The 22088-nt window shown below is 50.8% G+C and overlaps 1 protein-coding gene across 1 annotated transcript in view; it reads right to left on the bottom strand.

Moving 5' to 3' along the window:
• Window positions 1-22088, bottom strand: part of CD6 (CD6 molecule) — a 52215-nt gene that overhangs the window by 14736 nt on the left and 15391 nt on the right. The window contains exons 4-5 of the mRNA XM_021707561.1: window positions 19262-19359; window positions 1260-1380 (exon numbers count right to left, since the gene is read on the bottom strand). Of these exons, the coding sequence (XP_021563236.1) occupies window positions 1260-1380; window positions 19262-19359 (219 nt within the window). The remainder of the gene's footprint in view (window positions 1-1259; window positions 1381-19261; window positions 19360-22088) is intronic.

The following is a 22088-nucleotide window of genomic DNA, read 5'->3' on the forward strand; positions in this document are numbered from 1 at the left end:
GCTCGGCCGCTGACTCTGCGCCGGCCTCGGACAACACCCCGCCGGGCGCTGGGCCTCGGTCTTCCAGTCCGCAGTTGGGGGCCGGGCTGGCCCATCCCAGAGCCCCCGTGGAGGCCTGACCCCCAGTCCTCCTGAGAGTCAGAAGGCAGGGAACGGGGCGACTCTGGAGGTCAGGACGGCTTAGGCCTGGGGCCACATACAACTAGGGGTCCGGTCCCCACAAACCCTCCTTCCTTGACTCTGTCTCCAGGGGCAGCCTTTTGTGAAGGAGGGGCAGAGTTCTGGGCTCAGGGCCCCTGGCCCAGTGGATGCTAATCTTCCCCTCCCCAGCCCTGGGCTGCTCCGAGGGACAGTCCTGGAGACTGTCACAGTGACCCAGGAACCTCCGAGGATGGTCATGGGGTTGAAGATGGTCTGCTTCAGATGATGGTATTCACACATCCCCATTCCCCTTATCCCCCACCCCCTCACCTGTCCCCAGAGTCCTCCTTTGGCAACCACCTGCCTGTTTTAGCCCAGAATTGCACCCCAGTGCCAGCCCAGGATTGAACTGCAATCACGCAGCCTTGCACAGAGTAGGTCCTTAATAGACATCTATGGAATAAATGAAGGACCATCTGGAGGACCCCTGCCCCCACCAGGAACTCTTTAGCTTGTTCCCAACAAATCCCCTTGAAGTGCTGCATGAATTCCTTGCCCACATGTGACTTTTCAGTGGCCTCTCAGATGCCACTCAGGCTAACGCCTGTCATCCCAGCACTTTGGGAGACTGAGGTGGGAGGATAGCTTGAGCCCAGGAGTTCAAGATCAGCCTGGGCAACACAGTGAGGCCTCATCTCTACAAAAAAAAAGTTAAAAAAATTAGCCGGGCATGGTGGCACATGCCTGTAGTCCCAGCTACTTGGAAGGCTAAGGTGGAAGGATCACCTGAACCCAGGAGTTGGAAGCCGCAGTGAGCTGTGAGCATGCCTCTGCACTCCATTCTGGATGACAGAGTGAGACTCCCAATTCAAAAAAAAAGGGGGAACCCCTTGGGCCCCCTCTCACTGTGGGAGCTTTTCTGTCTTCTCAATAAATCCTGCTTTCTATAAAAAAAAAAATTATTACACACACGCAAAGATGCTCCCATTCTAAGATCTCAAAGCAAATCGAATAGTGGAACTTCCGGCACCAGGTCAGGAAGGAGAAATAGAGCCTAAAAGTCCATCTTCTTTTCTTGACCTCCAAGGAGATCACCTTCTTGGTCTCAGAGAGCTGACCGTGCCCCTCCCCAACAAGACTGGTTGCTCACCTGGCTCCAAGGGCACCCTCTCCGCACTACTGGTGTTGAGCTGGCCGGGTGGGGCTGGAGACGGACGACCTGCAATGAACCAGCAGGGCCTGGTGGGTGAGTGAGCTCAGGCACGGAGGCCGCAGAGGTCCCTGGTGGGCAGGGGGTACTTTCTGGGGCCTGCCGTGGCTATATGAGGTGTGTTTGCCTCCCTTCAGGGTAGGGAGGACCCTCGGATTTTGGAGTTTCAATATCCTCCACATCATCTATTCATTGCATACCTATCTTCAGAAATCAGAGTGGAATAGGAAGGACAGTGGACTTTGGGGCCAGACCAACTTACTGGCTGTGTGACCATGGACAGATGACTTAACTCCTCTTTGCTAGTCTCAATTTGGTGACAATAACACTTGGGATGGGTGCAGCGGCTCACGTTGTAATTCCAGCATCTTGGAAGGCTGAGGCAGGAGGATTGCTTCAGCCCAGAAGTTTGAGACCAGCCTGGACAATGAAATTTTGTCTCTATGAAAAAAAAATCTAAAAATCAGCCGAGCGTGATGGCAAGCACCTGTAGTCCCAACTATTCGAGAGGCTGAAGAGGAGGGATTGCTTGAACCCAGGAGGTCGAGGCTGTAGGAAGCCATGATGGGTGCCACTGCACTCCAGCCTGGGCAACAGAGTGAGACCCTGACTCAAAAAAAAAAAGAGAGAGAGAGAGAGAGAGAAAGAGAGAGAAAGACCTCTTAGGAAAGTTTTGTGAGGCTGAAATGAGGCAATCTGTGAAATACTTGACATACAAGAGAAGCTCAAAAATGGGAGCGATTTAGGAAAAGCATTTTTGTCTGCAGAATTTGAGAATTTCGTGTCAGACTGTGGGATAATTGGCACATGCGGGGCTGGGGGCCGCTGGCCTGCACAGTGCTCTCAGAGGCTCACCAAGGGCCTGTTTACAACAGGCCCTTGCACGTATCATTCCTTTTGCTTTCAGTACCATGGGGAGGTGGTTATGAACGTCCCCATTCCACAGATGAGGCAAGGGAAGCCTAAATACTACAAATCGATTATCTGGGCCAGACAGCGTCCACTGTCCTCCAGAGCCACTCTCCTCTCAGGCCCAGGAGGTTGAGCTGTTGGGATTCATCAGCCTCTTCCTGGGCCTTTTGGCCTCTGTTGGGTTCAGCCGATGGGAGCCCCAGCAGAGATAGGAGGGAGGGAGGAGTGTGAAGGTGTGGTGCATATTCTGTCTCCTTTCCAGGGGGTCCTCTGGGCAAGCTGTGTCCCTCCTCTGAAGGTCATTGCTCCCTCAAGGTAGTTACCGCTCCCTGACTAGCATCTCTTGCTGGGTCTCACTGACCACTCCCTCGTCTTGTCCCCCTGGGTCAAGGATGGTAACAGCTCAGCTGCTTTGAGCTTCTGGTTACCGCATCACCTGGTTGCTTTGTTTGTTTTGAGTGGGTTCTCACTCTGTCACCCACGCTGGAGTGCAGTGGCATGATCATAGCTCATCATAGCTTCAGCCTCTGGGGTTCAAGCAGTCCTCCTGCCTCAGCCTCCTGAGTAGCTGGGACTACAAGTGCATGTCACCATGTCCGACTAATTAGTATTGTTTTTATTGTTATTTTTATTCTTGTAGAGAGGAGGTCTCACCATGTTGCCCAGGCTGGTCTCGAACTCCTGGCCTCAAGTGATCCTCTGGCCTCGGCCTCCCAAAGTGCTGAGATTACAGGCATGAGCCTTGGTGCCCAGCCTGCGTTATTCTTTGTAAATAGTCCTTTTGTACCGAAGCCCCCTGAAGGCTTTCCTGTTTTGAGTGTGCCACCTGTCTCCTGCTGGGACCCTGAGTGACATGTAGCCCATAGGCCGCCCAGCTAGCGAGCGGCAGGACCAAGGTGCAAACTGTCCCCAAGGAACAGCTCCACTCTGGGCTGCAGTGTTCTGGTTTGCAGCTCAGGGTGGGCTCTGTGACAGGGACAGTTGTGCTCCCAGATGAACTCCAGTCCCTCTTGTGCTTAGGTTGGGGCCTGCTGACGTCAGGACAGAAGACGTGCGTGTGTCCACCCAGGGCCAAGGCAGGCAAGAGGCAGCAAGCCTCTTCCATCTGTCTCTTCCCTGTTGTAAGAGGTTAGAGGCGGGGTTCCAGAAGCAACTACAAGATGGAGGGGGATGTTGACCCAGCTTGGATTTTGTGTAAGAAGTAAGCTATACCCAGCTGCAGCAGCTCACATCTGTAGCCCCAGCACTTTGGAAAGCCGAGGCAGGAGACTCACGAGAAGCCAGGAGATCAAGACCAATCTGGGCAACATAGTGAGACCCCCCCATCTCTACACTCCCCCCCAAAAAATAGCTGGGCATGGTGGCCCATGCCCATAGTCCTGGTTATTTGGGAGGTGGAAGCAGGAGGACCACTTGAGCCCAGGACATTGAGGCTGCAGTGAACTATGATTGTGCCACTGCACTCCAGCTTGAGCAATACAGCAAGACGTTGTCACTTAAAAAAGGAAGTACTGTAATCTCAGCACTTTGGGAGGCCAAAGTGAGAGGATTGTCCAAGTCCACGGGTTCAAGACCAGCCTGGGCAACATGGCGAGACCTCATCTCTACAATAAACCAAAAAAATTACATGGGTGTGGTAGCGCACACCTGTAGTTCCAGCTACTTGGAAGGCTGAGGCAGAAGGATCGCCAGAGCCCAGCAGGTCGAGGCTGCGGTGGCTGGGCACTTGCGTGCCACTGCATTCTAGCCTGGGCGACAGAGTGAGACTCCAACTCAAAAACCAGAACGAAACAAAACAAAAAAGTAAGCCTTTATTGTGTTAAGCCGTGAAGATTTGGGGGCATTCTTGCTACCACAGCCTTGCCTACCTGGCCTGACTGAGGCACAGGCTGCAGACTCAGGTGTGACCACTACACATTCTTGGAGTTTCACTCAAGAAGATTCCATGGGCTCACCCGGGAGCCTGCGCGAGCAGGTGCATGCGTGCACCCGCCCTGCAGACACGGCGTCCATCTGGGCCACCCCATTGCCCAGACAGACAGTCATCGGCCTTCCAATTGCTCGTCCTCACGAATTCCCCAGTTGGCTGCCCAGCCTGACTCCCTGAAGGGGAGATGGCTCAGAACTCAGAGCACAGACTCTGCAGCAGATGTAACATTTAAAGCAAGAATCCGGAGGCCCACGTGTTAGGATTTCAAGATCCCTGTTCCCACAGCAACGGTCCCTGGGCGCCTGTGTAGTTTTTCAGTTTTTTTTTTTTTTGAGTCCAAATCTCACTCTGTCGCCCAGGCTGGAGTGCAGTGGCACACTCATGGACACCCCAGCGTCGACCTGCTGGGCTCAGGTGATCCTTCTGCCTCAGCCTTCCAAGTAGCCAGAACTACAGGGGCACACTACCACACCCGGCTAGTTTTTTAAAATTTATTTTAGAGATGAGAGCTCGCCAAGTTGCCTGGGCTAGTCTCAAACCCGTGGACTCAGGCAATCCCCTCATCTCAGCCTCCCAAAGTGCTGGGATGACAGGCTTGAGCCACCGTGTCCAGCCTAGTTTTCAATATTTTTATGTGGGGTAGGCGGAGGGAAGATTGCATGCTGGCTGTGGCGTGTATGACTGTGGGGTGTGTGAGTGTGTGAGTGATTGTGACTGTGTGTATGGAGGGAGGCTTTAGCTCAGTTCTGTGTCTTCTCTCTGTGTGTCTGGGAAACCACTTCCTCATGTATAAAGTCACAAATGCCTTCTTTCCTTCTTTTTATAATTTCTGAGTTGGGGTCTCGTTCTGTTGCCCAGTTTGGAGTGCAGTGCCACCATCATGGCTCACAGCAGCCTCCACCTCCTGGGCTCATGCGATCCTCCTGCCTCTGCCTCTTGAGTAGCTGGGACTACAGGTGTGTGTGGTCACACCAGCTAATTTTTTTTTGTTTTTTTTGCAGAGCTGTGGTCTCACTATATTGCCCAGGCTAGTCTTGAACTCTTGAGTCAAACAGTCCTCCTGCCTTGGCCTCCCAAAGTGCTGGGATTACAGACATGAGCCATTGCACCCAGCAACAAACGTTTTCTAATAGACCAGAAAACCTTAGAGAACAGGGCCGATAGCTGGATCAGTCCCCATGTCACCCTGGGTGCCCACACAGTGTTTGTTGACTGGCTGAATGAAAACAAGTAAGGAGCCTCCAGTGTCAAGGCAGTGTGTTGAAATCAGATATACTCAAGGGCTTTGTTTTGGTGTCACAGGCATTCTCCCATCCCTTATCCCAAGAAGGAAGCTTGGTTTCTGTGTTCTCTGATTTCTGTGCTGCAGGAACAAAAGCAGAAGTGACCCTAAACCCTCTTTCCATCTGGGTCTTGTTTTGCAGAGGGCCTAATGCAGGCTCAGTGCTTCCGAGATATCATCACCACTCTCTTTTTTTTTTTTTTTTTTTAATAGAAATGAGGTCTCACTATATTCCCCAGGCTGATCTCAAACTCCTGGACTCAAGCGATCCTCCTGCCTCAGCCTCCCAAAGTTCTGGGATGACAGGCATGAGCCATTGCACGCGGCCAAGGAAACCCACTTCTCTTTAAATTGGTTCACTTTTTTGCTGCAATACACTTATTTGAAAAGGAACCCGCTGTGGTTTGAATGCACCCCCCCGCCCAAAGTTCATCTGTTGGAAACTTCATCCCCAGTCAACAGTGGAGAGGTGGGACCTTTAAGAGGCGTTTGGTTCACCAGGGCTCAGCCTTCATGAACGGAGTAATGCCATTATCATGGGAGCAGGTTAGTTATTGTGGAAGTGGGTTTGTTGTAAAAGCCAGATGGGCCGTCTCTTGCTCTCTCTCTCTTTCACCCTCCATTATGTTAAAATGCAGTAAGAAGGTCCTCGCCAAATGCAGCCCCTAGAGCTTGGGTTTCCCAGCCTCCGGGACCATGAGAGATACTTTTATTTTCATGATAAATTACTCAGCCTGTGGTATTTTGTTATAGGGACACAAAATGAACTAAGGCAGAAACTTTACCCTTCCCTGTGAATTTGCTTTACATCCTGGAGATGCCTGAGCATCAAAATGTTCACTGCAGATTTTTGAACAGCAAAAAATTGGAACCAGAGTGAAGGCCCATCCCTATGGGGGACTGCTGAATAAATTAGGGTTCATTGACAGCATGACGTCGTATTCGGTCTTCACAAAGAATGGAACAGGTTGGGTGTGATGGTGTGCACCTGTAATCCCATTTTGGGAAGCCGAGGCGGGAGGATTGCTTGAGCCTAGGGGTTTGAGACTAGCCTGGGGAACATAACGAGACCTCGACTCTACAAAAAATAAAAAATGTAGCCAGGTGCGGTGGCACACACCTGAAGGACCATCTAAGCCCTGGAGGTCAAGGCTGCAGTGAGCCGTGATTGTGCCACGGCACCCCAGTGGGTGACAGAGTGAGACCACAGTTCCAAAAAAAAAGGAAAGGAAAAATAAAAAGAATGAAACAGACTTACACTGGCTGGAGGGATTTCCACGTGGTAGTTAGTAAGAGAAAGGAGATACAGAGGAGGAAATATACTCTGATATAACTTTTTGTAAAACAAGGCCAAGAAGCCCCCCCTCTGAACTGGTGTGATTATACAAACATGAAGATAAGTACAGATGAACACACACAGCAGATGGTCAAAATGGAAAACGTAAAAGGATGGGCCTAGGGACATGTGGCCTGTTCACAGGGGTCTGCGCACAGAAGGACCCAATGCCTGCTTTAACACTCTGTTGCCACCATCTTGAAATTCGTCATAATGTGTTGAACAAAAGACCCTGTGTCTTTGTTTTGCACTGGTCTCTGCAAATGACATAGCTGGTCCTGGGGCAGAGTCATGGGAGAAGAGAGGAGGGGAGTGGGTAAGAAGCAAGCGATGAAAGAAAAAGATGAGAGGCGATTCTTAAAAAGCACATGTGGGTCGGGCTCGGTGGCTCAGTCTGTAACCCCAGCACTTTGGGAGGTCGAGGTGAGTGCCTGAGCCTGCAGGTTCAAGACCTGCCCAGGCAACTTGGCAAGAACTCATCTCTACAATAAATCAGAAAAATTACCTGGGCATGGTAGCGTGTGCCTGGAGTTCCAGCTACTTGGAAGGTTGAGGTGGATGGATTGCCGGAGCCCAGCAGGTCAACACTGGGGTGGCTGTGAGCGTGCCACTGCACTCCAGCCTAGGCGACACAGTGAGATTCCGACTCAAAAAAAAAACATGTGTGGTGTGATTCCATTCGTGTGGAATCAGGCAGGTGTGTTGACACACCTCATTTTATCAACATAGATGGGATATCTGTCCTATACCCTTAGTCTCTTATTACAGAAGTGGTTCCATCGCACAGAGGGCTTGTATGAACAAATAACACAGGGGAGCAAGTCTGGAGAGTGTGAGGACCACCCTGTCTGACTGGGGGAGAGAGAGAGACTCCAGTTGTGCTGTGTTGTCCAGTACTGGAGCCCTGGCCACAGGTGGCCACTGAACACTGAAAATAGGACTCACGCCGATGAGAAATTGAACATTTCCTCTTATGTAATTCAATTCATTCCCATGTAATTTAAAACTTTTTTCCTTTTTTTTTTTTTGAGTTGGAATCTCACTCCATCATCCAGGCTGGAGTGCAGTGGCACATTCATGGCCACACTAGCGTCGACCTGCTGGGCTCCAGCGATCCTTCTATCTCAGCCTTCCAGGCAACTAGAACTACAGGCATGCACTACCACACCCGGCTAATTTTTTATTCTTATTGTAGAGACGAGATCTTGCCAAGTTGCCCAGGGTGGTCTTGAACCCACAGGCTCAGGCAATCCACTCGCCTTGGCCTCCCAAAGTGCTAGGATTACAGGCTGAACCACCGAAACTGGCTGTCCATTTAATTTCAAAGGCCCATACTCAATTCAATCTTTGGGAAAATTATTAAGTGATTAGATCAGCTTAGATTTTGATCCTGCTTTTTCATTTGTAGATTTTATGAAATCTCAGTACAAATTGAGCATTTATGATAAAACATTAGTGTACAATTTGAGATGTGCTTTAAATAAAAACAGAGACCAGCCTGGGCAACTTGGTGAGACCTCGTCTCTACAATAAATAACAAAAAATAATAAGATGGGCGTGGTAGTACACGCCTGTGGTTCCAGCTACTTGGAAGGCTGAGGCAGAAGGATCGCTTGAGCCCAGCAGGTTGAGGCTGCGGTGGCCATGAGCATACCACTGCACTCCAGCCTGGACAACAGAGTGAGACTCCGACTCAAAAAAAAATAAATATAGAGATGAAGTTTTGCTATGCTGCCAAGGCTGGTCTCAAACTCCTGACTTCGAACAATCCTCCCACCTCAACCTCCCAAAGTTCTGGAATTATAGGTGTGAGCCATCGTGCCAGACCTGAGATGTTCTTCGAGTGCAAAGTACACACTGTATTTCAAAGATTTAGTAAGAAAGAGTAAGTTAATTTTTGTCTTTGTTGACAGCAAGTTGAAAGGATATTTTTGTTATATTGGGTTAAATCAAACATATTATTACATGAACTTCACATTTCTTTTTACTTTTTTCATATGTGGCTACTGGAAAATTTTAAATTACAAGCCTGACTCACATTCTATTTGTATTAGGCTGTGCTGTATTGGGGAGGGCACACAAGCCTTGCGTCCAAAGGCTTGGGCTGAATTCCAGCTCTGTTCTTTATCAGCCGTAAGACCTTTGGTCAGTCACTGTGCCAGTCTGAGCCTTAGACTCTCATCGATAACTGGAGTTGATAATGCCTCTCTTGGAAGGGTTTTTGAGAGCAAACATCTTATTAACTATTGAGATCCTGCAGATGCAGTTGTTATCACTGCCCTGGACAATGATCTTACTGAACTATTGCAAAATCTGAAGCCCAAGAGAAGGGCACCCCCAAGCCCATGGGAAGTCAGATGCCCAGAGCCGTGCAGTGACTCCCCAGATGCTGCCCAGGGCCACTGCTGGGACAGGGCAGGGTATGTCCCTCTGCGGGCCGGGCACCAGGTCCCTGGGACCAATGCCCTCAAACCTTGGGAGAGGCATGGGTTCTGCTGACCTGGAGATGAACCCGCATCTTCGTGCAAGCAGACTGGCCTTTGTGTCCTTAGCGAGGATGGCAGAGGCTTCTAGAACCTTGGCTGGCCTGCCACCCGGGGCCCGGCTCAGGCTCCAGGTATTCAAAGAAAGAGTCATGCTGTTCAGAAAGCTTCCAGAAACACTCACCTGCCCCTGGCCCAAGGTGTGGGCAACTGGACTGGTATTCCTGGTTTATAGGTGGACGTTTGCGAGGCAGCCACGTGGGTGCCTGGTGTATACTTCCAACCAACACTCATGGGCTCAGTTATGTGTCTTGAGCATCTGGGTCCAAAATGCAGGGAGGTAAGAGAAGGATGTTGTGATGCCCCCATTGCTCTGATGGGGAAAAGGGAGGCCCCAGGACATGCCACCACAAACCTCCTGGCACAGCTCACAGTAATGACGGCTGACACTCATTCAGTACTTTCTCCATTACCAGACCCCACTTAAATACTTTACGTGAATGAGCCCATTTAGTTCTCACAGCAAGTCCACAAGGTGGGAAGACTGAGGCCCAGAGAGGTTTAGTGATTCGCCTAGGAGTACACAGTCAGAAAGTGGACAAGCTGGGATTTGAAGCCAGGCTGTCTGGTTGTGAGCCCACACTCTTAACCACTCCACTCTACTGGGTTAGAATCCAACATCCCACTGTCTGCTTCGATGACCACACCAGGGGAGAGCAGCAGGGGGTTCCAGCAACATGGGTGGCTTTCCGAACTCCTTCCTACTCTGAGATTTCAACCGGCCTTGAGCTTAACCCACCCCTCCCCCGCAGCGGTGACACAGCCTGGCGTGAAAGCTCTGGGGACTAATTTCCAAAAGGGTCCCGACTCCAAAGATGAGCAGCAGCCAGACCTTCCTTCCCAGGGCAGGGGTCCCGGGTGGCATTTGCCTCACAGCCCTCACAGCAGGGACGAGGTGGGGTCTGGCTGGTCTTGCTTGCAGCTGGACCCGCGTCTTTTCCCCGGCTCCAGCACAGTCTAAAACCCCTCGTTCTAGTTCTGAGGACAGAGCACGCTTGTCTGTTGGAAAAGGAGAGCCAGTGAATTTAGGAGAAGAAACTTTGAGTGGGAGGGTGCTGGGACTGTCGTGAATGTTTTCTTAAAAAAAAAATGCTCTATGTTTCTGGGCATTTCTTTTTTAAAGAAAGACAGTCCCAGCACCCTCTCACTCAAAGGCTCAAGGGTACCTGCATGGTGAATATTCGTATACCTAGCCCTGAATTGTACCCCACAATTTTAAATTTAAAAAAATTAAAAATAAAGAATACTATTATTTTTTAAGAAATGCCCTAGGCCAAGCACAGTGGCTCGTGCCTGTAATTCCAGCACTTTGGGAGGCCAAGGCAGGAGGATCACTTGAGCCCAGAGATCAACAGAGTGATCTCTGTTGGGCAACAGAGTGAGATCCTATTTCTACAAAAAAATTAGCCAGGCACAGGGACATACATCTGTAGTCCCAGCAATTTGGGAGGCTGAGGTGGGAGGAACTCTTGAGCCCAGGGGTTGGCGGCTGTAGTGAGCTATGATTGAGTCACTACACTCCAGCCTGAGTGACAGAGTGAGACCCCGTCTCACACACAGACACACACACACACACACACACACACACACACACACACACACGGCCTTGATGAGTCTTTGTGGTGAGCAATCAATAAAACAAGCAGAAAGAAGGGAAAGCCTGCCGTTCTGCTAAATTAGAAAGAACCAAAGCGCTGGGTCCCACAAGCAATATAATTTGATTGGGAGGGGGTAGTCCTGTTGGGCCTTTGAGGGGACTTGGAGAGATTGTGACACCTGGTGGGGCTGAGTTTACTTTCTTTCAGGACGCTGAAGCTGTCAGTCGGACAATATCGTCTCAGCTGTGGCGGTGGCGGATGCAGTGAATAGGCCAGCTTGTACCCTCTCGGCTCTCCAAGCCCACGAGGGGTGGGGTGACGTCTCTCCTCCGGAACGCCAGAGAAAGTCAGTAGTTTTGCGCTTTGGTATTATTTTACAAGGTTTTTGTTTGTTTTAACACACCCCCATCATACCTAGGGAGGGCTTAGGGGCACAAAGAAAACTCACTGCACTCAACTGACAGAGGCGAATGGCAAAGGCTCAGAGTCCCAGCCCTAAAGGACTTCAGCCATTTGGGTCAAAGAAGTTCAGCCTTTTTTTTTTTTCCCCAGACAGGGTCTTGCTGTGTGGCCCAGGCCGGAGTGCAGTGGGACGATCATAGCTCACTGTAACCTTGAATTCCTGGACTCGAGTGATCCTCCCAAATAGCTGGGAATTTGGCTAGTTTTTATTTTTCTTTTTTCTTTTTGTAGACACAGTATCTCATTGTGTTGCCCTAGCCAGTCTTGAACTCCTGGCCTCACACCATCCTCCCACCTTGGCCTCCCAAAGTGCTGGAATTACAAGTGTGAGCCACCACGCCCAACCAGTCCGATCTTTTTTTTAGCTTCCTTTTGTCTCCGCATCACACAACAGAGGATGTTCACCTGGGTGATACCTCCAAGCATGCCTGCATTTCAATTCCCTCCCCTCAACCACCAAATCCAAGGGGGACTAAAGGACCACAGATCATACTCTTTGCTGCAAGGAAGCTCAAAGATAAGATCAACACGCCATCATAGGCTTCGGGGTATGTTCAATTTCCGGAACTCTCCCTCTCTTTCTCTTGCCCAAGAAAGTGAGAGCATGTGAACCGTGTTCTTCTGAAAGTTGATAAATGAGACTATTTCCAGCCTGTGTGCAATTCCATTAAAATTTGTTGAACTTGTTCTGTGTGCTGGGAACTGGGGCAGGTATCAGAGAGGCTAGCGTAAACCGGGTGATCTAGGGAGCAGGAAGTCACAGCCACCCCGGACACAGTCCATCTGTGTCACAGCCTCCGTTCTCAGGAAATTATTTTTTCCACAATGTAGAACAGGGACTTTGGGGACAGACAAGACAGGAATCTGAATCCATCTCCGCCCATTACTAGCTGTGTGATCGAGGAAAAGCCACTGAACCCGCTTAGGTTTTATCTTTTTTTTTTTTTTTTAATAGTTGGAGTCTCACTCTGTTGCCCAGGCTGGAGTGCAGGGACACACTCACGGCTCACTGCGACCTTGATCTCCTGGACTCAGACGATCCTTCCACTGAGTAGCTGGAACTACACCACGCCCAACTAATTTTTAAATTTTTTGTAGAGACAAGGTCTTGCTATGTTGCCCAGGCTGGTCTCAAATTCCTGGGCTCAAGCAATACTCCCTCCTCGGCCTCCCAAAATGCTGGGACTACAGGCGTGAGCCACTGCGCCCTGCCAGGTTCTGTCTTTCACCTGGCACTGAGCACGATACATGGACCACACAGCATCGCCTAGAAGGGCGCATGGACGATCTGTGTAAAACATGTAGGCGGCGGCAGACAACTGCTGTTGGCATGGTGACCTCCCATCCTGAAGTTTTGACCGCCTTTCTCTCATTCAGTCCCCAGCAGATGTGGGAGAGCAGCTGGCCATCGAGTCTCCATCCCGTCCCAGGCATGGAGCTGACTCTGAGGGCCCTGCATGCCTCCTCTCGGTTCAGGGATGATTCTAGTTTCGCAAAGGCTGCATTCTCGCCCCCTTGCTCCCAGCCTTTCTGACAGAGCTTATCAGAACTGCTGCAAATTCACACCATGGCTGCCTCCTCCCCTGGCTCTGCAAGCATGGCATCCAGTGCTCCTTGAGAAAAGGGGTGGGCTGCCATTACCGTGGTAACAGGAGTTCTTCTCAAAGAAAAGGCTCCTGGGGTTCTGGCCCCAAGGCTGGCTCAGGTTCCCCATTCCAGACTGAGTCTTCCTTGTGGCTACCAGACAGTAAAAGACAGATGCCACCAGGCAGGAGGGGTTGTGAGCCCGTTCAACAAAGATCCCAAGAGATAACAGGAGGGCGCTGGCTCCAGGAGCCTAGGTGGTCCTTCTGCCTCAGCCTCCCGAGCGGCTGGAACTATAAGTGTGCATCACCATGCCCAGCTAATTTTTCTACCTTTTTATAGAAACAAGGTCTCGCTATGTTGCCTGGACTGGTCAAAACCCTGGGATCCAGCAACTCTCCTGTCTCGGCCTCCCAAAGTGCTGGGACTTTTCTCAGCCCCATTTTTTTAATCCCCCATAAAAATTCAGAGCACCGAGGGGAGGAGATGAATGCCCAAGTTCCTCTTCTAGAATTCCCATTCAGTAGGTCTTGGGTGGAGCCCTTGCATCTGGTAGGGAGAACCCCATCTACCAGGTCCAAGTCAGCAGAAAGAGCACTGGATTGGAATAAAACACACATCTGTGTTGGAAAGCCAGCTGCCACCTGACCGTGGTGTGACCTTGGGCAAGGCGTCCCCTATGCCCAGCTTGTCCCCCACACCTCATGGGTATAAAAATTTCACAAGATTGACCAGGTGCAGTGGCTCATGCCTGTAATCCCAGCACTTTGGGAGGCTGAGGCAGGAGGATCATTTGAGACCAGGAGTTTGAGAGCAGCCTGGGCAACATACCAAGACCCTGTCTCAATCAATCAATCAATAATAATTTTAAAATTTAAAAAAATCTCATAAGACTAATGTAAGATTACAAGAAAAGTCCAGGACCTGACCCACCGCATGTGCTAAGAAGACCTTGTTGAATCAACAAATACAAACGCCTATATGAGACAGATACATGTGTTCACACATATGCATAGTAAGTAGAAAAAGCAAGCCGGGCTCGGTGGCTCAGCCTGTAATCCCGCGCCTTTGGGAGGCTGAGGTGAGTGAATTGCTTGAGCCCGTGGGTTCGAGACCCGCCTGGGCAGCAAGACCTCATCTCTACAATAAATCAAAAAATCAGCCGGGCGGGGTAGTGCATGCCTGTAATGCCAGCTACTTGGAAAGCTGAGGTGGAAGCATCACCTGAGCCCGGCAGGTTGAGGCTGCGGTGCCTGGAAGCGGCCACTGCACTCCAGTCTGGGTGACAGAGTGAGACTCCAACTCAAAAAAAAAAAGAAAAAGAAAAAGCAGATTACCAGCAAAATATTCAGGATGATCATAGCCTTATAAATACAGGGCATTTCGGGATCCGCCCGGGCAACTTGGCAAGACCTCATCTCTACAGTAAATCAAAAAAATTAGCCGGGTGTGGTAGCGCGCGCCTGTAGTTCCAGCAACTTGGAAGGCTGAGGTGGAAGGATCGCCAGAGCCCAGCAGGTCGAGGCTGCGGTGGCCGGGAGCGGCCACTGCATTCCAGTCTGGGTGACAGAGTGAGACTCCAACTCAAAAAAAAAAAGAAAAAGAAAAAGCAGATTACCAGCAAAATATTCAGGATGATCATAGCCTTATAAATACAGGGCATTTCGGGATCCGCCCGGGCAACTTGGCAAGACCTCATCTCTACAGTAAATCAAAAAAATTAGCCGGGTGTGGTAGCGCGCGCCTGTAGTTCCAGCAACTTGGAAGGCTGAGGTGGAAGGATCGCCAGAGCCCAGCAGGTCGAGGCTGCGGTGGCCGGGAGCGGCCACTGCATTCCAGTCTGGGTGACAGAGTGAGACTCCAACTCAAAAAAAAAAAGAAAAAGAAAAAGCAGATTACCAGCAAAATATTCAGGATGATCATAGCCTTATAAATACAGGGCATTTCGGGATCCGCCCGGGCAACTTGGCAAGACCTCATCTCTACAGTAAATCAAAAAAATTAGCCGGGTGTGGTAGCGCGCGCCTGTAGTTCCAGCAACTTGGAAGGCTGAGGTGGAAGGATCGCCAGAGCCCAGCAGGTCGAGGCTGCGGTGGCCGGGAGCGGCCACTGCATTCCAGTCTGGGTGACAGAGTGAGACTCCAACTCAAAAAAAAAAAGAAAAAGAAAAAGCAGATTACCAGCAAAATATTCAGGATGATCATAGCCTTATAAATACAGGGCATTTCGGGATCCGCCCGGGCAACTTGGCAAGACCTCATCTCTACAGTAAATCAAAAAAATTAGCCGGGTGTGGTAGCGCGCGCCTGTAGTTCCAGCAACTTGGAAGGCTGAGGTGGAAGGATCGCCAGAGCCCAGCAGGTCGAGGCTGCGGTGGCCGGGAGCGGCCACTGCATTCCAGTCTGGGTGACAGAGTGAGACTCCAACTCAAAAAAAAAAAGAAAAAGAAAAAGCAGATTACCAGCAAAATATTCAGGATGATCATAGCCTTATAAATACAGGGCATTTCGGGATCCGCCCGGGCAACTTGGCAAGACCTCATCTCTACAGTAAATCAAAAAAATTAGCCGGGTGTGGTAGCGCGCGCCTGTAGTTCCAGCAACTTGGAAGGCTGAGGTGGAAGGATCGCCAGAGCCCAGCAGGTCGAGGCTGCGGTGGCCGGGAGCGGCCACTGCATTCCAGTCTGGGTGACAGAGTGAGACTCCAACTCAAAAAAAAAAAAAAAATACAGGGCATAAAAAAATGGCCGATGATACCCCATGGAGTCCAAGAGGTTCATACTTGACCTCAGAAGTATATCTTAGACCAAGCTTGGGGGCTCACGTCTATAATCCCAACAATCTGGGGAGGCTGAAGCAGGAGGATTGCTTGGGTCCATGCGTTCGAGACCAGCCTGGGCAACACAGTGAGACTCCACCTCTACAAAACAGTTGCCATCATGAAACCCATTTTACAGACAAAGAGGCTTAGAGAAATTAAGTTACTAATTCAAGGGTCACACAGCTTGGCGTTGATAGAACCAGAATTCAAATCCAAATTCCTTCCAGCCTAGGCATCATAGACCTTGTCTCTACAAAAAAAATATATTTTTAAATTATCCAGTAATGGTGATGCACACCTATAGTCTCAGCTACTTGGGAGACTGAGACAGATGGATCACTTGAGCCCAGGAGTTCAAGGCTGTGGTAAGCCATGATCACGCTATTGCACTCCAGCCTGGGCAACAGAGTGAGCCTCAGATTCAGAAAAAAGAAAAAAAAAATTGTGTCCTAGTTTCATTCTTTTCACTCTATTAGGTGGCCTCAACACGTGAGGTGGGTAGAAGAACATTCCGGGCAGAGGACACAGCTTGAGCTGATGGGGGGGGCAGGTTGGAGGGGGTGGCAAGACGGGAGTGGGAGTGTTGGGCTAGGACTCAAGATGTGAAATTCGAGAGTCAATGCCCCCGAGCGTGGCCTCCTGTGCAAAGGCTGGGCTGAATTTCCACGGATTGGGAGGAGGAGCGGAGGCTGAAAATGCTGAGCCCTGGGTGATTTTCCAGGGGAACTGTCCCCACCCACTGGCTCTCAGGAGGGGCTCCGCCTTGAAGTCCCCCAGAGCTGTCGGAGCAGCAGTTTTGGGGTTGAAGCAGCCTGCATGTGGTGGTGTGAGTCTGTAGTCCCAGCTACTCAGGAGGCTGAGGTGGAAGGATCGCCTGAGACCAGGAGGCAGAGGCTGCGGCGAGCTGTGATCATGCCACTGCATGCCAGTCAGGGTGAAGGGTGATCATGAGGCCTTTCTGAGGTAGCCGAAGGCCCCCTAAGAAAAGGCCCTTTGAGATCGGGAGACAGAAGCCACCGGGAGGCCTCAGCCTCCCTCCCTAGAAGGAGACACAGTGTATCCCAAGCAGGCAGGTTGGGCTGGGACCAGAATGGCCCTGGCCCAGCAGCAGGGTCACCAGGTATGCCTCCAGTGCCCATCAGCACCATGTGCCAGTGGGTCCCTCACCGTCTACTGCCCACCTCCTCACTTTCAAGAAACCCAGGTTCAGACCAAGCGAAGTGGCTCACGCCTGTAATCCCAGCACTTTGGGAAGCCGAGGCAGGAGGATCGCTTGAGCCCAGGAGTTTGAGACCAGCCTGGGCAACATAGTGAGAACTCATCTCTACCAATAAATAAATAAATAAATAAAATTAGTGGGGCATGGTGGTGCATGCCTGTGGTCCCAGCTACTCAGGAGTCTGGAGAAAGAATGAGACCCTGACTCAAAAAAAAAAATTGTGAGGCCAGGTCACCCTCACTTCCTCTCTCCTCCTATGCCTACTTGGAACCCCTCCTCGGAAAACAATCTCCTCCTTGAGCTTGCCTCAAGATTGAAATAATAAAAATTTTAAAATAAAAGAAAATGATCTCTTCTAGAAATGAATAAAAGAAAGGTCAACAGGCTGGGCGTGTTGGCTCACGCCTATAATCCCAGCACTTTGGGAGGCTGAAGCAAGAGGATTGCCTGAGCCCAGGGGTTTGTGACCAGCCTGGGCAACTTGGCGAGACCTCGTCTCTACAATAGATCAAAAAAATTAGCCAGGCTTGGTGGCACATGCCTGTAGTCCCAGTTACTTGGAAGGTTGAGGCGGATGACTGGAGCCCAGCAGGTCTACACTGGGGTGGCCATGAGTGTGCCACTGAACTCCAGCCAGGGCGATGGAGTGAGACTCCAAGTCAAAAAAAAAAAAAAGAAAAAGGACAACAACAGGAAAATGGGCACAAAGCAGGAACCGGCACGTCACAGAGGAGGAAGCAGGCAGGACCCATAAACACATGAAAAGCATCCAGCCTCCCAGTGAGCAGAGAAATGCACAGTAAGGCCACAGGGAGACACACAGGGCACCCACTAGGTGGGCAACGATGAGGAAGTGTGGTAAGACGGTGTGTTGGTGAGAATGGGAACTGGCAGCTTCTCTGCCTCTTGCTGATGGGTCTGAGCTGGTACAATCACTTTGGAAGCCATTTCTGCATTCAGGACCCAGTAACGTCACTCCTGAGAGGTGTGTGGCTTTCTAACGTTTTTGTCTGAAGCCACAGTAACAAATGTCTTGTACACCACACACACACACACACACACACACACACACACACACACACAGCTGTGGGTTGAATTGTGCCCTGCTCAAAACAGTCCTAATTTCTAGTACCTCAGAATATGACCTTATTTGGAAATGGGATTCTTCCAAAGGCAATTAAGTCAAAATGAAGTCATCAGAGTGGGTCCTAATTCAATATACTGGTGTCTTCATTAAAAGGGGACATTTGGCCGGGCTTGGTGGCTCAGCCTGTAATCCTGCGCTTTGGGAGGCTGAGGTGAGTGGATTGCCTGAGCCCGTAGGCTCGAGACCCACCTGGGCCACTTGACGAGACCTCATCTCTACAATAAATCAAAAAATTAGCCGAGCGTGGTAGTGTGCACCTGTAGTTCCAGCTACTGGAAGGCTGAGGCAGAAGGATCACCAGAGCCCAGTAGGTCGAGTCTGCGGTGGCCAGGAGCGGCCACTGCACGCCAGTCTGGGCGACAGAGTGAGACGCCAACTCAAAAAAAAAAAAAAAAAACGGGGGACATTTAGTTGGCCAGGCATGGTGGTTCATGCCTGTAACCTCAGCACTTTTGGTGGCCAAGGCAAGAGAACCACTTGAGGCCAGTCTGGGCCACAAGTGAGACTCCATCTCTACCAAAAAGAGAAAAAATTAGCTGGGCATGGTGGTACACACCTCTAGTCCCAGCTACTCGGGATGCTGAAACCAGGAGGTTGAGGCTGTGGTGAGCTGTGATCCTGCCACTGTCCTCCAGCCTGGGCAACAGAGCAAGACCCAAACTAAAAACGGTGGGGGGACATTTGGACACAGGGAACATGTCATCTGAAGATGAGGGCAGGGATCAGGGTGATGCCTCTGCAAGACAAGGAGCGTCAAAGCTTGCAGGCAGACCGCCAGGTGCTGGGGGAGAGTCCGGGCACGGATTCTCCCTCCCAGCCCTGAGGAGGAACTGACCCTCCTGACACCTTGGCCTTGGACCTCTTGCCTCCAGAACTGTGAGACAACCCGCGTCCGTTGCTCATGCCCCTCAGCCCTACCAAACTAAGCCACACACATCTAGACACACACCTGCAACGAAAGTTGCCTCCAGGGCAGGAGCTGGAGAGAGCTGAGAGGAGCTTCTAGGAAGTTCTGGATGAGGGGAGGGGGAGAGAGGGAACCAGCCGGCTCCAAATGCCTGCAGTCTGTAAGCTCACAAGGGCTTCTCGCGACTGAATTTCGAGGCTTTGCGGACCTCTTCAGGGAGGGCTTTGGTGTCTGGCTGTCCCCATCTCACCTCAGAGAGGGTTGGGAACTAGCCCAAGGTCACAGTGGAAGTGGCGGAACCGGTAATCAGCTCTGGTGTTGCAGACACATGCCCGTGTTCTGGCAGCCACCTGACCCACGTGGATCAAAGCCCGCCTGACACCCACCCGCACGCCCACCTTCCGGGCTGATGAGACAGACCGCCCTCGACGCTCCAGAGACCGAAAAACTTCCTCCTTCGAGAATGCGCTGCTGCCTACGGTGTGAAGGCGCTGGGTGAGATTTCTTTTCTCTCTCTGCGTCCCTTCTCATGTGGTTGTGAGAATGTTTTTACAACAAGGATGACTCATGTTGACATCACATCTGAATCTTCAGCTAGAGCTGGGTGGGCACGACAGGGAAAGCGGGGAGGATGGAGACCAGCCATGACCTTGACCTAGCTAAGTCCCTGCCCTTTATAGGGCCTTAGTTTCTCCATGGTCAGATGGGTGGGTGGGGCCAGCTGGGGTCCGACTGCTGGAGCTGGGGGCGCTTTCCCAGCTCACCACAGCCTGCGGGAGGTTTCTGACCACAAAGTGCTTCCCCCACAACACACCCCCCACTGTCCCCACAGCCTGCACCAACCGAAACCTTTCTCCAGTTAGGAAAAGGTTTCCCAAGCCAGGCCTGGGATGAAAGTCAATCGAAGATATGAGATTCAGCTGGGCATGGTGGCTCAAGCCTGTAATCCCAGCACTTTGGGAGGCTGAGGTGAGCGTATTGCCTGAGCCCGTGGGTTCGAGACCCGCCTGGGCAACTTGGCGAGACCTCGTCTCCACAATAAATGAAAAAATTAGCTGGGCATGGTAGCGTGCGCCTGTAGTTCCGGCTACTTGGATGGCTGAGGTGGAAGGATCTCCTGAGCCCAGCAGGTCGACGCTGGGGTGGCCGTGGGTATACCACTGCACTCCAGCCTGGGCGACAGAGTGAGACTCCAACTCAAAAATAAACAAAAAAAGATATGATTCCATGGTATTGATTCACACAGTAAGCACACTATTTCTTGTTCAATTTTCTTTTTTTTTTGAGTTGAAGTCTCACTGTTTCCCATGCTGGAGTACAGTGGCATGATTATGGCTCACCATGGCCTCCCCCTCCTGGGCCTAGGGGGATCCTTCTGCCTTAGCCTCCCAGGCAGCTGGGACTACAGGTGGGACTACATCAGCTTTTTTTTTTAAAAGGCTGGGTCTCTAGGTCTCGCTAAGTTGCCCAGGCTAGTCTCAAACTCCTGGGCTCAAGTAATTCTCCCGCCTTGGCCTCTTAAAGTGTTGGGATTATAGGTATGAGCCACCATGCCCAGCTCCCTTTTCCAGTTCTTTTTTTTTTTTTTGAGTTGGAGTCTCACTCTGTCACCCAGACTGGAGTGCCGTGGCCGCTCCCAGCCACCGCAGCCTCGACCTGCTGGGTTCAGGCGATCCTACGAAGTAGCTGGAACTACAGGCGCGCACTACCACACCCGGCTAGTTTTTCATTTATTGTAGAGATGAGGTCTCGCCAAGTTGCCCAGGTGGGTTTCGAACCTGCGAGCTCAGGCAATCCACTCACCTCAGCCTCCCAAAGGCGCAGGATTACAGGCTGAGCCGCCGAGCTCTTTAGGCCTGACTATATTAAGAAGAAAACCTCATTGTGGTGCTCTTGCCTTTAACACTTGATACTTTTTAACAAGGGAACGCTGGCTCTGGCTGGCTGGCTGGCTGAGGCTTGGACAGCAGGCTCACTAATGCCACTTTTGTTTTTAGTGTTTTATTTACATGGATACATTCTAAGTATTGAAGTAGTATTGGTAGTGATACAATATTTCTAGGTTTAATTAAACTACCTGAAATGTTAAAAAGGAGTTCGTGTAAAAAATATTGTAAAACAGGCCAGGTACAGTGGCTTACACCTGTAACCATAGCCCTTTGGGAGGCCAAGACTGGAGGATTGCTTGAGTACAGATTTCGAGACCAGCCTGGGCAACATAGCAAGACTCTGGCTCTACAAAAATAAAAAAAATTAGCCAGGCATGGTGGCAAGTGCCTGTAGTCCCAGCTACTAGGGAGGCTGAGGCAGAAAGATCAACTGGGTCCAGGAAGGCGAGGCTGCGGTAAGCCATGATTGTGCCACTGCACTCCAGCCTGGGTGACAGAGTGAGACCTAATTTGAAAAAAAATATTGTTAAATAATTGCATATGCATAAAGGGCAAATCAGATCACATCCTTCATGCCAAAATTCTCTACTGATTTCCCATTTCCCTTGGAGTAATTCCAGTCTCCGTGATCTGTGCCCCCAACCCCTGTCAATATTTCCACCTCCACCCCTCTGAAGTGTTCCATAGCCTGTCCACCTCATTCCTGCTTCAGGGCCTTTGCACCTGCTGTTCCCCCTGCCTGGAATGTCTTCCCCCTGATCTCAGCACTCCCAGCTCATCTCACCAGGCAGGCCTCCGCTCAGATGCCCCCAGAGGCCCTCCTGGGCCTCTATCCCCATCACTTGCGCTCCCCTGACCTGGCTTAATTTCCCTTGTTGGGCGTGCTCCTCTCTGAAATGATACTATTTTAAAAATGTGTCTACTTGTTTTTCTATGCTCCCCGTTAGAATACAAGCTCTTTGAAGACTGAGGCTTTGTCCAACATCCCCAGTGGCTGAAACATTGCCCAACACACCGTCATAGCTCAACAAATGAATGACAGAATTCGGAAAGATGGAGGGAGAACTCACCCTGGGGTGGACTCCAGATAGAGGCTGAGCAAGATGGC

This window comes from Carlito syrichta, unplaced genomic scaffold (assembly GCF_000164805.1).
Source record: "Carlito syrichta isolate Samal-C Ts95f unplaced genomic scaffold, Tarsius_syrichta-2.0.1 Scaffold120490, whole genome shotgun sequence".
Lineage (NCBI taxonomy): Eukaryota > Metazoa > Chordata > Mammalia > Primates > Tarsiidae > Carlito > Carlito syrichta.